We start from the raw sequence: 18,811 nt of genomic DNA on the forward strand, positions 1-18,811 counted from the left end.
CTAAATTCTAAGAATCATTTTTAAATTTAATGTTTTATTTGTAGATTCGTTTGTTAGGCGTGAAGACTAGTTAAAACAACGATTTATGTCTTTATGTACACAGAAGGGGCGAATATCCAGAATTTTTATTAGGGGGGGCAAGAGCGGTCCATACCTGGATAGTCAATGGGCATGGGATATATTATAAATTTTCTCCGCATTATTGGGGGGCAACTTCCGCCCTCCTCCCCCCAACGTTGCCCCTGGTACACAGTTCATTCACAGGCATCCGCAGTCATTGGGCCGGAAAAGGGGGCAAGCCTGCAAAAGGTTTCTAAGCAAAGGCTTCCGGAAAATGTCACAGTTTATAAATAAACAGGAACTTGGAGTTCTGTATGTTTTTGACATTGGGCAGAGGGAAATGTGGGGAAATTTTAAGAACTCTGATTTCCCAAGATTATCAATAGCCAATTATCTAAAAGCAAATAAAAATTAGCTTTTTCAAAGTAACTTATGTGTTGAAACTCCCAATTCACATACTCCCAAATCTATGGCCACTTAGTCAATTAGCCAAAAGCAAATAAAAATTGGCCTTTTCAATGTAACAAAAGTGTGAAAACTCCCCGAATTTAATAGGCACGATCCAACTTGTTTCTTTCTGGAAAAGGGTATCACTGTATTTTTTTTTGCATCTTCTTATCACCAAATATTATATGGCCATTGCGTCATCTAGCTCCAACAAGCAAGCAAATTCTTAGAGGGGGGGGGGGGAAAAAAAACACCAAAAGTAGAATAATTTAGTATGTACGCAGTTGTGCATGTATACTAAAGGCAGTAAAATTGTATTACTATTCAAATCAATTTAAGTCGATACACACATCAAACACAAACAGAAAACTAGTTAAGAGATAAAGTAGAAAACTCGGAGAGAGAATAAAAGAAGAATGAATTTGGTTTCTCACTACTCCCTTAACTGTAGACTAGGAATTGTGAATATTGTTATAAGATATTATGTATCCTTATATCCTAGGGAATTGGGTATTGTTTCAGGGGAAGAGAGACTTTCCTTTTAGGGTGGGGACTTGAACTTCCAACCATTTCAGAGTCTGGTCAGCTTTATTTACATCTCTACAAAAAACTATATTCTACAATTAAAAATTGAGAAACGAATTCCGAATGACACAAAAAAGACATTGTTCAAAGACTGTTCAAGAAAGACATTAATGTTTTAAGAAAGCACCTCCCCCTTTAAGTGAATTTCTGGTTGCACCCGAATGTTGTAACCACATCTAATATCCATACCATATTGTTGTGATTAAGTTTTAAAAAATGGGTCCATGTCTATTTTCACATAAATTTGGGTTTTCGCCTACCTTTCCAAATCCCCTGATTTTTTTTTACGTGAATTGGCCCAAAGCCTCAAGAGGGACCTATGTAGATTATGTTAGCACGAAAGTTTATAGTACATGTTTGGTTTATGGTGAACCATGAATAAATCGATTCAGGAATAAATTCAGGAATATCGTTTATTCGTGGTGAACCATGAATATATCGATTCAGGAATAAATCGATTGAGGAAAAAATTCAGGAATATTGATTTATTCGTGGCGAACCCTGAATAAATCGATTCAAAATAAATTCAGGAATATCAAACAGGAATATTATTCATGTGAATTGGCCCAAAGCCTCAAGAGGGTCATGTGTAGATTATGTTAGCACGAAAGTTTATAGTACATGTTTGGTTTATGGTGAACCCTGAATAAATCGATTCAGGAATAAATTCAGAAATATCGGTTTATTCATGGTGAACCCTGAACAAATCCATTCAGGAATTATTAGATTCAGGAATACATTCAGGAATATCGATTTGTTCATGGCGAACCATGAATAAATCGATTCAGGAATAAACTCAGGAATATCGATTTATTCATGGTGAACCATGAAAAAATCGATAAATATACCATAATATTGTATATTATTACAGTCAATATAATATTATTATAGTCAATATTAATTGGATCCCGGAGATCAAGTTTAAAAAGTTTTTATTCTCAAAAGCTCAATTAAAATAAAGATCTAAAGTGTGTGTTTTTAACTAAACTATTGTCTTCATGGGTGCCAATGACAAGGGGACGGTCCCTTAGAAATAAAAATTAGCCTTTTGTGATATTTTAAATTAAAAGTCATAAGAGTAAAAATTCACCCCGTCGATTTAGAAAAATTCTGTTTTTTGAATCTCCTTTTAAAAAATTAATAAACATTCCCCCCCCCTCCTCCTCCTGCATTATTACGAATTATCGGCCCTGCTGTTCTTCCAGGTATATAAAGAGTAGTTGTTCTCCAGTTGCGTAAATGTAATCGACTTTTATTTTCGTTTCTTAGATATAGCACCAAATTTTTAACTCAATAAACTGGTCTTTTTTCCTTGATGCAATAAATCAGTTCTCTGATTAAGCTACAGATTTATTGTAAATCGTGGAAACCCCTTGCGAAGGTTACGGGTATCAATAATCGTCGGGCTTACCGCGCCTAAAGGTGAACTGTAATTAAGTTTCAATATTACTTTCGCCATTTAGTTTGTTTTCTGATCTCGTAATAAAATGATGAAACTAATTGGACTTCTACTTCTTCTACAATTAGCACTATCTTCAGGTATGTCAATATATATTTACAAAGAACGTTGTCTAAGAATTATGTGATTAAAACTATTATTCCAGGCGCATAAGCAGGAAGGGGAGCTTTGGACATAATAAGTGCTCTTGAAACATTAAAATTCATGAATATAGCTTTTGTATCATGTAATTCACCTTTTTTTTAATTAACCCTTCTCATTTTTAATTCCTGTGTGACAATTCATCTCCGGTAAATATATACCAAATCATATTATTGAGTTAGGAATAAAGTGAATACACCATTCAATGCCTTTTTTTATGCTGATTACGAATATAATAATCATTTCTATCAGAAATGAATTTTAGCCCCCCCCCCTATATTTGCCGATTCAGGGTATATATTTGCACATTAGGGGGGTGGGGGCAAATTTCGTTTTTGATGTAAATGGGAGGTAAGTTTAAACTTTACCTCCACCTCATCCCCCCTAATGTAGAAATATATACCCTGGATTGGCATATATACGGGGGGGGGGGGCTAAAATTCATTTACGATAGAAATGATTATTATATTCGTAACCAGCATAAAAAAAGGCATCGAATGGTGTGTTCACTTTATTCCTAACTCAATAATATGATTTGGTATATATTTACCGCACCTCCTTCAGTTAATGTTTATTTAAAAAAAAACTTGCCTAAACCCTCCCCCACCCCGGATATGTGTATACTTTGCTTGTGCAACGTGATGTACGAAAACTCTGGTTTTATTTCTTCATCGTCCTGGTTTCCAAAACCCTGTAGGTTTTGGAAATGACAATTTGGCATTTCTAAAGAACAAAATTGAAAGAAGAATAAAATTGCCCCCCCCCCCCTCTAGCTTCTGCAAATAACTTTTTGCTGCCTTTTCATTTAAAAAATCCGGCAAATTTTTCGTTGTTCATATTATTGAACGTTGGACATTGAGGACTTGGTTTCGGATCCGAGCGAATTTTCTGCCACTAAAAAATAGAAAAAGAGTATTTGAAAGAAAAAGGGTGGCCCTAGATGCAGATGCGGATTACTCTTGCCCCAGATGTAACCTAGGTATTGAGGATGTGGCCCATATTCTCGCCGAGTGCCAGCAACTCTCTTTTAAGGCGAAATTATTTTGGGGGTGGTAACTTGGTGTTCCGGGGGATCCTGAAAACGACTGTAAAAAGGACAATCAGGCAGTTATGTAAACATATAAATGAAGCGTTGACATCAATGAGTGAAACTTGATATTTATGTTATTTTTCTTGTGGAGCGTAATTAAGAATACTGTTCTGTATGGCCTGTTTTTTGGCTTATAATAAATTATTATTATTATTATTATTGACTTATGAATAAAGTAAACATACCATTTGAAGCTTTTTTTTATGCTCTTTCCAAGTATAATAATAATTTTTATCGGAAACGAATTTTATCCCAACCCCTATATATGCCAATTCAGGGTATATATTTGCACATTAGGGGGGTGAGTTTAAACTTACCTCTCATTTACATCAGAAATATAATTTCTGATTTAACCCTATATTTTTTGGAATTGGTGCCCATGTTAGCCGGTGATTATAAGCTATAATTGTCTACTATCTGAAATTAAATATAAAAAAAAAATTCAACTGAAAGTACGTAGTAACATTAAAAATCAAAACCATCCGAAATTTTTCCGTATATGAAGGGATTACCCCCTCTTTAATACTTGCTCTTCACGCTAAAGCCTTAGCACCTGTAAAAAGCTTCCTATTCTGATTAATCGGCCCTTGTGTTTCAGTACTCGTTCTCAGGAAATTGGGACAAGCAGTCAAACTTTAGCGTAAAGAGCGATTTATTGAAGAAGTGGCACCCCCTTTATATACGAAACAATTTCTGTTAAAGAACAGAAACTTTGAGTTTTAATGTTACTCCTTACTTTTAGTTGAACAACTTTTTTTATTTAATTTCTGTTCGTTTTTATTTCTGATCGTAAATAATGCCGGTAAATCTGGCTGACCTCCATAAAAAAGTCCCTCTCCCTCCCTTCCCTCACGGGAAAATCCTCCGTGGAAATTGTGTCCCAAATAAGATATCCCCCGGAAAATTCCTTCAGACAATTTCATCCTCGCTGAAAATTCCCCAGAACATATTCACACATAAAATGGAGTCGTCAAACAGAAAATGAGACAATTAAAACGAACTTAGTATATGAATTCTGGCAAAGTTCACCCCGTGTAAAGTTTCCTCTGGAAAGCTTACCCCCAGAAACTTCCCTCCGAACGGAAAATTCTCCCCGTTGAAAATACTCCTCCCTACAGAAAATGCCCCCTCGAAAAATATCCGTATACTTCCCAGTAACCAATGCTACATGTAAACTATGGGCAAAGTTCATAGCTTTTATCCTTTCCCCCGGGAGTTGTGGGGGGAAAGTCATCCTCAAAGACATAGTTAATGGATCTTCCGACTATGCTGAACAAAATGGCTATCTCAAAGTTTATATCGGACGACTTTGGGTAAAAAGAGGCATGGGAGGGGGCTAATTGTCCTTCAATATTTTTGGTCACTTAAAAAAGGTACTACGGTCAAATGAGCCTCCTTCCGATCTTCTAGGATCACCGGTTCGATAGGATTACTCCTAAAAGAAAGACAATAAAGATGCATCCGTGATCTTTCTTCTGTCAAAAATACAAAATTCCAGATTTTTGTACAGAGGAGCTTGAAACTTCTACAGCAGGGTTTTCTGATATTTTGAATCTGATGGTAGATTTGCTGACTTCTAGGGGAGATTCCCCCCCTTTCGAAAATCAGGCAAATTTTCTCAGGCTCGTAGTTTTTGATGGGTAACACAAAACTTGATGAATCTTACGTATTTGAAATCAGTATTATAGGCATCTTTTGATGCATCTATTGATATCAAAATTCCGTCTTTTAGAGTTTCGGTTAGGCCTACTATTGAGCCGCGTCGCTCCATATTTACAGTTCGTACTGTTACATTTCTTCGCTCCTTACTATTCCATTTTGCATTTTTGTTGTAATAACTAACTGCAGCACCAGACCAACACAGCTGCGACCGCTCCTCCCCCGCCTTAATCTATTGAAAGCTTCACAATTAGCTTAATCAGGAATCTCTCTTAATTTTTTTGTTAAAACACCCTCCTAAGCCATGCACGACGACCAGCTTTTCGTTTGGCCATGGTGGACAGCCAAAAACCACAATCTCTGGCAATTTGTCATCCTCGGGTGCAAAATGTAGCCTAGAGACGGAAGAAAATGTTGCTTAGCCTCAAAAATTAATATTATGTACACGAGCCAGCAAAAGCCATGAGGCCATTGTTGCCACGATGACTCTGGCCTAACAGCCGATTGACTATGGCCTAAAAGCCGATATGGATTGTTATCCAAAACAAATGACTTGTATCAAGGCTGAAACACTAAAGTTTGAAAAAGATGAATAGATGAAAAAGTAAACATTGCAGTTTGAAATTTCCGACTTAGCATATAATGTATGGCACTGTCGAAGTTAAGAATTAGCGTAATTCTCAAAGTACAAACACTAATTAAAAGTGCTACTTCCCTTTTTAAGTGACCAAACAGATTGGAGGGCTACTAGCACACTGTCTTCTATAGCGCTGAAAAAGGAAGTGGTTATCCTTCCGAAACATTTGCCTTGCTTCTTCCAGTATTTTCGTTGGCCTTACAAAATCCCCATTCTCGAATTTCTTTTCAATGCTTTTTAATTCTTTGTTTTCTTAAACTACGGCTTGCTTGTTTGGAATAAGCAGTTCTGTCCAACCTAAATTTGCTTGGTTCTAACTTAGAGTTTGACTCCAGCTCAAGTTAATTAAAGTAAAACATAATAATATCACAAGGCTAGTCAATTTTTACAAATAAGAGTGATTCTGCCTTTATTTTGATGATCTCCCAAGCTGTTCATGAGAAATGGTGGACATAGATAGCATCTTTTGATTTAGTCAGCTACGCCTGTCGTTTCCAGACATTAGCGGTAACAAAATTTAGGTATCTCGGCCTGCTGAACGATCCTTTTAAGTAGACCCCGAAGCCGCGCCAAAAAGTCGGCGGCGCGCCGCCGTAAAAACGGTGGCGCGCCCCCGAGCTTGCATCAGTGCGCTGACGCCATCGCTGATTCTATCGGTGGCGGCGTCACTAATACGCCGCCGTTTTTGTTTTTTTTTCTCTTTTTTGGTTATCGATATCGATCTTCGGGCTTCGACCGTCATCCCGGATAATCTGTTTCTTAAAGATAAATGCTGTCATCTTGGGTTCGCCATGTATATCATGGCATGGTTCGTAGGAAGCAGAAGAAGACATTTTTCTTAAAACAAAAATTCTACCTTCCAATTTCAAGTTATATATTTGGACATAGTCACCACAGTCTCTGTGTTGGTTTCACCATCCACGAGCTGTAGCAAGCCTAGTCCTATGTCTTTTGCCCAGTCTAAAAATGTGTATTCTATCTTCTTAAATATCTAGTCTAAATGGAGGAAGCATGGAAGGTAAGCTCCACCTCCCCCTTTTAAGCTTGTGTGAAGGATCTCTCGCAAACAGTTGATCAGATTGAACCTAAGAATGCACAGTTTAATGCCCGTATGATTAAAATTTATCTTCTAATGAGTAACGCTCCAAATGTCCTCTCACCCCTGTTTCAATAGGTCAACAATTTGAACAAAAAAAAAAAAACTAGCCGGACGACAAACAATTAGATAGAGAACTGACAAATCCAGCATATTGTAATTTCATTGTAATTTCACAAATTTTGATATGCTAGCCAAGTTTGAAAGCTGACTTCAAGCTTAGTGTATTTTATATTGGGAATCAGTACAAAAATCGGCTTTCTTTTATTATTCTTTCTTTTCAAACTCCTGTCTTTTACAGGTTCCGTTATATATATATATATATATATATATATATATATATATATATATATATATATATATATATATATATATATAAATGTATATATATATATATATAATATATATATATATATATATATATATATATATATATATATATATATATATATATATATATATATATATATATATATATATATATATATATATATATATATATATATATGTGTGTGTGTGTGTGTGTGTATTTATATTTATAAAATATAAATATTTTTAGTTTTATAAATTTAATAAGTCAAATTATATGAACATTTTGATTGATAAATATCAGTATATGTATATTAAACAGAAAATACACATTCATTTGTATTTTTTTCGGCAAATTGCAAATTATGTTCTGGTCTTGGGAAGGCATAGGAGTTTGAAGCCCAACTTATGTTAATTTCTGCTCGTTTTGAGTTTGACTCGGTTATTTATTGTAATTTCTGTTCGTTTTGGGTTTCATTTATTTATCGATGCTGATTTGTGGTAGTTTCACGCTTGGTAGATTATTTGATTTTAATTTTGCTCATTTTTTGTTTAATGGAGTTCTTTACTTTTCTTTGAAAAGCTTATTTTGTGGAAACAGTTTTTTTAATTAATTTCTGTTCATTTTATTTTGACATAGCCTTTTCAGGAAAAAAGAAAATAATACTTTAAATCTTTTCGTTTTTTAAAGAATTTATAGTTTGGCTTGCTATTTGTATGCTGGAAAAAAATTTTCAGCAATTTTTAACAGCATAGACCCTTTTAAAAATCTGGACACAAATAGTAGTGTTTAATTTAGTTTCATACCTCCTCTAGTTGGTCTGAAATGGAAAACTTGATAACATTCGCAAAAAAATTTGTTTACTTTCTTTGATAGCTTGGATACACTTACGCTATTTTGATTTGGTCAAATTTTGATAGTGGAAGTAACCCTGAGAGTTTGAACACAATGCCTTAAGTTATTCTTGGGATACTTCTGGGAGGCCTTATTGGGCATTATTATTAAAACAGTGCATTTTGATTTAATCTTAATAAAACATTAACTTTTTAGAAATATATACAAATAGAAGGGTGGATGTAGGAGGGGGATTAGTTTCCCTCCAATCATTTTCGACTATTAAAAAGGGCATCAGCCCATTCTATTTTCAATCGAATGATCCCTTTTTGAAGTTCCTACGACAACTCCTTCGATACGAAGTGCCCGGGTCTAAACAACAACAACAACAAAAAATGACACATTATACCCACATCGATCTCTACTATAAAAATTTCAAGCCTTTCAATCACTTTCGATTATTAAAAAGGGCACTATGCTTTTCGATTTCAAATCGAATGATCCCTTTTTTGAGTTTCTACGACAACGCTTTCTATAAACACCGTATATGCCCCCAGGGCATAAATTACAACCCTTACCGTAAGGGCTGTGAGGGTGGTTGTCATCCTCTAAGACCTAATTTCCAGAACTTTCAACTACGTTAAACAAAATGGCTATCTCAAAATTTTGATTGGATGTCTTTCGGGAAATGGTGGGCTTCGAAGGGGTGTTAGTTGCCTTCCAATCATTTTCGACTATTAAAAAGGGAACAAGCCACTCCAATCTCTAATTGAATGAGCCCTTTCGAAGTTTCAACAACAACATCTTCGATATTAAGTGCCCTGGTCTAAAGGAAAAAATAATAAATAATAAATTGTGCCAACATCGTTCTTATATACCCCCCGGGCATAACTTAAAACCCTTGCCCTAGGGGTTGTGGGGGAGTAACCTCCCCAAAAAACATATTTTTCTCTCTGGAAATCAGTTACTCTGAACAAAATGGCTATCTTAAAATTTTGATTGGATGTGTTTCGGGAAATGGTGGGCGTGGAAGAGGTGTTAGCTGCCTTCCAATCACTTTCGACTATTATAAGCGGCACTAGCTATTCGAATTTCCAATCGAATGAGCCCTTTCAAAGTTTCTACGACAACTCCTTCGATACGAATTGCCCTGGTATGGAAAAAAACAAGAAAAAATAAATAATACGTTGTGCCAACATTGTTCTTTACTTAGGCAGCTCGATTGCGCTGCCTATGATAACATCCTGAATTGCCTAGTGCTCTTTTACCAATCTCTTATCATCCGAAAAATCAGAAAGAAAAATGAACAGAATTTTAAAGTGGAAGGTAGAATTTTTGTTTCAAGAAAAATTTCTTCTTCTCCTTCCTGCGAACCGATATACATCGCGAGCCCAAGATGACAGTGTTTATCTTTAAGAAACAGATTAAACGGGATGACGGTTGATTAGACGGGAGACGGGATGGAGATCGACATCGATAACCAAAAAAGAGCGAAAAAAAAAAAAAAAAAAACGGCGGTGTATTAGTGACGCCGCCACCGACACTATAACCTGACAATCGGTGGCGTCAGCGCGCTGATGCAAGCTCGGCGGCGCGCCACCGTTTTTTTTCGGCGGCAAGCCGCCGACTTTTTGGCGCGGCTTCGGGGTCTACTTAAAAGGATCGTTCAGCAGGCCGAGATACCGAAACTTTTTTACCAGTAATGTCTGGAAACGACAGGCGTAGCTGACTAAATCAAAAGATGCTATCTATGTCCACCATTCCTCATGAACAGCTTGGGAGATCATCAAAATAAAGGCAGAATCACTCTTATTTGTAAAAATTGACTAGCCTTGTGATATTATTATGTTTTACTTTAATTAACCTTGAGGTGGAGTCAAACTCTAAGTTAGAACCAAGCAAATTTAGGTTGGACAGAACTCCTTATTCCAAACAAGCAAGCCGTAATTTAAGAAAAGAAAGAATTAAAAAGCATTGAAAAGAAATTCGAGAATGGGGATTTTGTAAGGCCAACGAAAATACTGGAAGAAGCAAGGCAAATGTTTCGGAAGGATAACCGCTTCCTTTTTCAGCGCTATAGAAGACAGTGGGCTAGTAGCCCTCCAATCTGTTTGGTCACTTAAAAAGGGAATTAGTATTTCTTTGACAAAAAATGAAACTTAAATATTTTTGTAGTTAAGAGCTTGCTACCTCTACTGGAGGGTTTTCTGGTGGTTTTGGAGGCATAGAGCGGGGCAGATGCCTCAAAGAATGAATTTTAATCCCGAAACATCCTAACTCTCCTTGACCCTTTGGTAAATACAGCATTAGTTCTAAGAAAGGAGGGGGAGGTAAAAATTAATATGTAATCCCTCTGGATTTCCAGGAATATTTCTGATCTACGCCTTTATTATGAAAGTAAAGAGTAACATTTAACATCAAAACGAGCAGAATTTATTCCTTATAGGAGGTTGGTTGCACTTTTCTTATCACCCCTCCCCCCCCCCTGTGGTCGTAGAAACTTTGAAGGATGTTGGTTTGATTGGAAATGATAGTTCTAGTGATGTTAAAAATATAAGATCGCCACCTAGTTGTGTCTACGGTTAATTTAAAACTGAAACTTCAGAAGGGTAACTACCTTCAAGGAGGTTATGATGTTGGTAGACTCCAGGACACAGTTCATATAATTATCCAGTATGATCATTCCCTATCTCACCCATTATAAAAACCCGGACTGGGGTGCGAGTGCTCCGGAGAACGTTTTTGCATATAGAAACATAGGCGGTATCAGATCTTTTCACGGGTAGACAAGTCAGATTTCTCTTGGACGCGAAACTTGGCTTCAACGTTGGAACACTAATTTTGAAGAAACTAATTTTAAATTAATTTATTCCAATACATACATGAAAATCGGTAGTCAGTAGTGTAATGTTATTATTAAATGTTATTAGGAATTAAAAATAGGTTTCGAAGTCTCAAGATGGTTTCAAAGGCATTTTGAGAAAGTTTCTGCCAAAATACGTGTTCCAGGGTAATTGGACCGCTGATGGCAGATCAAATGAGAGGAGCTGTTTGTACGCGCCGATATATATATATATATATATATATATATATATATATATATATATATATATATATATATATATATATATATATATATATATATATATATATATATATATATATATATATATATATATATATATATATATATATATATATATATATATATATATATATATATATATATACGCTACGAAAACTTTACGAAAAAGAAAGTTTTTTTTAAAGAAAAGTAAAGGCCATATTAAACTTAAGATCAGTAGAAATAGAAGCCTACAATAATTCGAACTCAAAACGACCAGAAATTATTATTAACGAATAAAAAAGGAAAGGAGAATAATTGGTATGGCGGTAACACTGCATATAAATTTATATGATTGTATATATAGTGGGCTGTAATAATGCAAAAGGTAAATATAACATTGGTTTAAGAATGGAAAGAAAGACAAAAAATAAATTTACAACGATAATCAAGTAAAAAATAAGTTTTATTTGAACAATGCCATAAAGCGATGACATTTGATTATGATATTTGGTGCTTCGCATTGATATTTCAGTTTCAAAAGTTTTATCAATTTTTTCTCAAAGGGAAATTACGTGGTGGGCATGAATGTAGACTTGCAGCTAAATTAAATATAGTTACTTCCACTTTTTACATCTGTTTATTGATATTGGTTTGATTTTTATTGTCTGTAGTACTGAGAAGCTCATTAAGGAGATAATCAAACACAAATTTAAAAAATTTTACCCCTTTGTTCAAAAAAATAGATAATCAAATATTTAAACTACTAAAACTAAAATAATTACTTGTTAGTTTATTTTCCTTGATAGGTACGTGTCTCGATTTCCTGATTCTTAAATTTTACTTCGTAATATGCACGTGTGCGCAAAAAAAATCTTATAAATTGTTCAAGGGGGAAGTCCTCGCAGCCAGCCATGATAAACTATCCAGTTGCGGATCCAGAGGGGGGGGGGGCGAGGGTTACCCCCTTAAAGTAGTCTAAAGTAGTGTAATTTACCTAATTAATGGAAGTTTGCATTAATTAAACTTGCTCCTAACGTAGGTTTGTTGGATCAATCTATTTTGCGCCCCCCTTCCCTAAAAAAATCCTGGATCCACCCCTGAAACCATCACACCTATTCCACCAGTTATTAGAAGAAAAAAAAATCCTCATTTTCACAAATTTCATCAGCCCCCAGCCTCCTTTTTTACAAAATCCTACATAGGTCAATCATTTGAGTCCACTGAATGTAAATAATAGATTAAGTCATAATTTGTATATAAATCAAGTCATACCTGCAAGATGGGACACTTGCAAACCTCTTGGCTGGCTCACCAAGTTTTTTTCTGCTTTCGCAATTACGAACAATGCACGTTGTAACCATTTCTCATTGAGTTAACACACTAACCCGCTAATACAGAAAGAAGTGGGAGGAGCTTTTTGTTCGCCCCGAGAACGAAGACCAGAAATGATCTGCGATAAGCTTACTGGATAATTATATGAGCTGTGCTCCAGGATGAGAATTTGAAATAAACTTTCCAGGAATAGTTGGATACTAGACTGGATAATTTAAAATTTGACATTGTAGAAGATGGATGAAAGATTTTAGGAAAATCATTTGTGAAGTTGCTGAGGGTGTCCCAAGGAAGAAAGTTAGGAAAGCATAAAGTATTAGAATACATAAAGTTAGGAAACATAAAGTATTAAAAAACTTATGTTTAATACAGAGGAGAAGAGGGCTTGTGCAAGAACTATCTGAATGACAAATCTTATATAAATCATATGAAAATAGGAGGAATGTAAAGAAGTGGTGAAAGTTTTAAAATTTGAACTGAGGAGGAGTAAATTGGAGGCTATTTATATAATTTTCGAGGACCTGGAAGATGCAACTAGACGGAATAATAATAAAATATTGTACTGGCCAATCAATAAATGGAGAAGGAGTAAACAATATGGACTTGTCCCAGTTAAAGATATGAACGGGGCCGAAATTAGTGAAAAAGAATACGTTACAGAGAGATGAGCAGAACATTTAGGAGTGTCCTAAACTGGGATAGAGTTACTGGAAGACATATAGAGGCAAATGAAAAAGATTGTCACGCCTAGGATGCGAAGGAAGATTTATTTTGCAAGGAAGAATCAGTGACAGGCCCTGTATAAAAAAGGTGATAAGAGTGAGTGTGGTAATTATAGAGGCGTTTACCCTTTCTCTAGGTAGCAAATTACAAAGTATGATTATACTTTTTAGAATTATAGATGTTGTATAAAAAATTTTAAGATAAGAACAGTGTGGTCTTAGGAAGAGTAGAGGAGGTGTCGACCAAATTCTCACTCTTAGATAAATAATTGAGAGGTGCCTGAGTCATCAAACCCCTTTAGTCCTCAGTTTTATAGATTATGAGCAAGCCTTTAATTCAGCTGATAGAATAACTTTAGCGAAGGTCTTGTCCTTGTATAGTATACCAGGCAAATACATTAACGATTTTAGGAAAGCTTCAATTAAGCCACTTTATAAGAAAGGTGATAAAAGTGAGTATGGTAATTACCGAGGCATTAGTCTGGTCTCTTTAGGTAGCAAATTACTTAGCAATATGATACTTTTTAGACTGAGAGATGCTATAGACAAAGTTTTAAGAGAAGAACAGGGCGGTTTTAGAAAGGGTAGAGGATGTGTTTACCAAATTTTCGCTCTTAGGTTAATAATCGAGAAGTGCCTGAGTTGTCAAACACCTTTAGTCCTCAGTTTTATAGATTATGAGCAAGCGTTCGTTTCAGTTGACAGAAGAGCTTGTGAACTGTGTAAAGATAATTAACAGTAAGTTCACCGCAGACGATTTCTGGCTCTTCATTCTCGGTGCGTACAAACAGCTCCTCCCACATACTCTTTCATTAGCGGGTTACTAATATTAGTATGTGTCAGCGGTCCAATTACCCTGGAATACGCATTTTTGCAGAAACTTTCTCAAAATGCCTTAGAAATCAACTCGAGACTTCGGAACCTACTTGTAATTCCTAAAAACATGAAATAATAACGGTTCTTGGCGAATACCCCCTCCCGCGGAAATACCTCCCACGGAAAATACCCCCCGCGGAAAGTACCCACTGTATAAAGATATTTAACAGTAAGTTCACCGCAGACGGTTTCTGGCTCTTCATTCTCGGTGCGTACAAACAGCTCCTCCCACATACTCTTTCATTAGCGGGTTACTAATATTAGTATATGTCAGCGGCTCGATTACCAAGGAACACGTATTTTGGCTGAAACTTTCTCAAAATGCCTTAGAAATCAACTCGAGACTTCGGAACCTACTTGTAGACTTCGGAACCTACTTCCTAAAAACATGAAATAATAAAGGTTCTTGGTGAATACCCCCCCCCCCTCAGAAAATACCCCCCTAAAACTCACCTCCGGAGAAAACCCCCGCGGAAAATACTCCTCCCCCCGCAGAAAATACCCCCCTGCGGAAAATACCCATCCCCCCAAAAAAATATACCCCCCGTGGAAAATAAGGCTATCCAAATGTGAGAATTTTATTTGAGTTTAATTTTATTAATTTCCTTAGGGGGATGGCATTTTGGCTCTTGTGTATTATGCGTCACTCACTCAAGTTTACGCTGTGTAAAATTCGAGAACACACCGTTTTTTCGTTAGTTTCTTCATTACTTTAGAAATAAATTTACGCTATAAATTTCCACATTAGGGGGGGGAGAAGGTCAGCATAACGGGTCTGCATGCAAAATGTGTTTGGTACAATTATTCTGCATATTAGATAGATAGACAAATAAGTGTATTTTAAAGCCAAATATACGGCCATAAACACAGTAAAGTAACATAAATGAATAAAGTGAATGGGGGGGGGTGTTTAACCACCCAAAAAATGCCCTCCCCCACGAAAAATACCCCCTCCCTCCTTCGGAAAGTAACCCCCGCGGAAAATACCCCCTCCTTGGAAAATACCCCCTCCTTGGAAAATACCCTCGTGGAAAATACCCTCCCCCACCCCTGTAGAAAGCGTGGTTTCTCAATCATAAGCTTTTATTTGAGTTTTTTTTTATAGTGTCGCCAAAAAATGCGAAGTGAAGAGAAAAAGAGGAATTTACAAACTATATATGTCTTAAAACTTAGAAAAAAAAAACACAAATTCGTTCGTGTTGAAAAGGCTTCCATATTATTTTCTGCAATTTTTGGCAGTAGTGGGTGTCAAATTAAAAAAAAAATTGAAGAAGTCAAACAATTTAGGCAAAAAATCATCAAAATTAAGCTAAAACATATGGACCAAAAAGTTATGGCTATCCAAGAAGGTATGGCTATCCTTTGAAAAGATAGTTGGCTTTGGGAACCAACACATTCTAAATTGTTTAAGTTTTTACGGACAAAAGCTTTGTCAAATTCTACGAGTTTGTTTTTCTTATCTTCCAAGTGTAAAACTACCATTAATCACCATTAACAAATAAATGAAACCCAAAACTAAAAGAAATTGTAATAGATAGCCTAGTCAAACTCAAAACGAGCAAAAAGTAAAAAAAAGTAAAAGGAGTATGGCTGACAGCACCCATGTCTTCTTCAGACCAGAAAATAATTTGCACTTTACTTAAAAAAAACAAAACAAAAAAAAACGTGTATTGTCAGTTTGATATATACATATTGTGATATCTATCCCTTATAGTCTCAATACTTCTTTATTTGTTGAAATCAAAAAAGTGAAAACATTTAAAATGTATTTTGTTTTCAGTAAAGTGAAAATTGTACCAAACACATTTTGCATGCAGACCCGTTATGCTTACCCCCCCCCCTCCCTAATGTGCAAATCTAAAGCCCAAATTTATTTCTAAAGTAACAAAGAAACTAACGAAAAAAACGGTGTGTTCTCGAATTTTACACAGCGTAAACTTGAGTGAGTGGCGCATAATACACAAGTACCAAAATTCCATCCCCCCACGGAAATTAAAAAAAATTAAACTCAAATAAATTTTCAAATTTGAAAAGCCTTATTTTCCTCGGGGGGGGGGGGTATTTTTTTTGGGGGGGGGGGGGTATTTTCCGCGGAGTGTATTTTGCTCAGGGGGTATTAGCCGCAGGGGGGTATTTTCCGCTGTTTTTTTTCGGCGGGGGTATTTTCCACGGGGGTATATTCCGCGGGGGGTATTTTCTGCGGGGGGGGGGTGTTTTCCACGGGGGGTATTTTCCTGAGGGTGTATTCGTCGAGGAGGTATTCGTGTTCAAGAGAGATCTGACTTGTTTACCCGTGAAAAGATCTAATGTCGCTTATGTTTTTACGTTCTCCGGAGCAATCGCACCGCGGTCCGGGATTTTATAATGGCTGAGATAGGGAACGATCATACTGAAGTGGTTAGTGCTATGTACGAGAACAAGATTGCTTCGGTTAAGGGAGGAGATGGGGTTAGTAACTGGTTTCGTATTAAATCAGGAGTTAAGCAGAGTTGTGTTCTATCCCCAATTATATGGACAATTTTGGTAGACTTTGTCTTCAGCACCACAGGAAAGACAATGAAAGAATATGGAATAAAACGGCAAAGAAAAAAAAATTCCTGGACTTAGATAATATTGATGATTAGATGAAAGTGTCATCAAAATGAATGAAGTTTTGCAGGTTTTGCGAGTCCACGGCAAGAATAGGTTTGAAAAAAAATGTTAAGAAGACTAAGTTGCTAAGGCTAGGAATAACGGAAGATGAAAAGGTGACTTTGGGTGACAAAAACATCGATCAAGTGGACACCTTCACTTACCTTGGTAGTATTATTAGTAAACACGGTGGGTGCCGCGAAGATGTTAAAAGCGGAATAGCCCAGGCTCAGGATGTTTGTTCACATTTTAAATTTTTCTAATTGAATACGGAGATATGTCTCTGAACAAAGATTAGAATATTGGAAGCTAAAGTGAGGACAGTGGTCAAATATGGTTCTGAAGCATGGGCGCTCCAAAAAATGGACGATGATTTGCTAGATGTTTTCCAGGAAAATTCCAGGAAATTTTTTGGGTACCCGAATGACTAACCATATTTCAAACAACAGGTTGTACGAAAAGTGAGGTTCAATCCCGCTTTCTAGGGCTTTAACGTGGGGAAGATTGAGATGGCTAGGGCACGTTCTGTGGATGAAGGATGACAGATTGACAAAGATTGCGCTTTTCAGGCCACCCTCTAGGGCTAAACAGAAAGCTGGTTTTCCTTGGTTAGGGTGGGAGGATGTCGCAAGGAAAGATTTAAGGGTAACGGGAACTTCCTGGGAATGTTTAAAGAGAGAGACTTTGAATAGATTGGGATGGAGGAAGAGTGTGCGTAGCTGTTGTGGCCACAGGTGGCTTGGTGCTGTGGTGAGTTGTTAGTGATAACAGTCCCTTTTTTAAAAATCGAAAGTAATTGGAGACTAGCCAGCCCCTCTCCTAGAATCTCTTTTGTAACTAGAATCTCAGGTCCTTTTGTAACTCCATAGAACATCTGATCGACATTTCCTGTAGCCTACATATTTTGTACTTTCTCTGTGGCTGCTCAATTTTGCATGTGGAGGAATTTTTCACTGGGGGGACTGTATGCCGGGGGGGATTTCCTTTTGTTGCTCCTTAGGACATCTAATCGACATTTCCAGGTACTTATTTTGTATTTTCTCTGTGGCTGCTCAATTTTGCACGTGGAGAAATTTTGCACTGGGAGGACTGTCTGCGGGGGGAGGGTGATTTCCTTTTAATACTCCTTAGGACATCTGATCGACATTTCCAGGTAATTATTTTGTACTTTCTCTGGGGCTGCTCAATTTTGCATATGGAGGAATTTTCCACTGAGGGGACTGTCTGCGGGGGGTGGGAGTGATTTTCTCGGGGGGGATTTTTCGGGGGGATTTACCACAGAGTGAATTTTCCACGGGAGGAGGGAATTGCGGTAAATATGGGTGACATTTAAAGGGCCCTCAATTATTCAAACTCAAAAATAAAATTAGCTAGCCCATATGTGCCATGATATACTTACGATAAAAGTTAGATTGACTTAACAGATAAATTACTGAGTTGTCAAGGGTTGTCATAGTGGATAAGTTCCAAATTCACATGAGGAAGTTTGCCTAATCTCCTAGAATTTAGAGCGGGAATTTGAATTAATAAAAAGAAGAGATATTCACTTCCTTTATAAAACCTATATAATGAATACACCGAGCTAACCCAATTTTCCAAATTCATCAGAAATGTACGCAGGATATAAATAAGGGGGGAGGAGGCATTCCTTTCTTTCTAGATTTTTTTCACCTTTCCTAGCTTCGGATAAATACCTTTTTTTTGACTTGGTTGATAAATGCCTTCTTTGGTATTTTCATTGGACAAATTTAAAAACATCAAGGTTGCCCCCTAGCTTTAAAAAAATATATTCCCCCCTACCAAACATTTCCGTTTGTTAATGGCACTTGAGGTGGAGAAAAAATAAACATGAAAATTATTCAATT

At 36.4% G+C, this 18,811-nt stretch overlaps 1 protein-coding gene across 1 annotated transcript in view; it reads left to right on the plus strand.

The window, feature by feature from the left end:
* The first annotated feature begins 2,530 nt into the window (after window positions 1-2,530).
* The window catches only part of Cda4 (chitin deacetylase Cda4), a 68,017-nt gene continuing 51,736 nt past the window's right edge, over window positions 2,531-18,811 (plus strand). Inside the window, exon 1 of the mRNA XM_089105650.1 lies at window positions 2,531-2,631. Coding sequence (XP_088961776.1) covers window positions 2,580-2,631 — 52 coding nt within the window. The 5' untranslated portion in view covers window positions 2,531-2,579. The remainder of the gene's footprint in view (window positions 2,632-18,811) is intronic.

This window comes from Artemia sp. Qi Xiang Cuo, chromosome 19 (genome assembly GCF_049724085.1).
Source record: "Artemia sp. Qi Xiang Cuo chromosome 19, ASM4972408v1, whole genome shotgun sequence".
Taxonomy (NCBI): Eukaryota; Metazoa; Arthropoda; class Branchiopoda; order Anostraca; family Artemiidae; genus Artemia; species Artemia sp. Qi Xiang Cuo.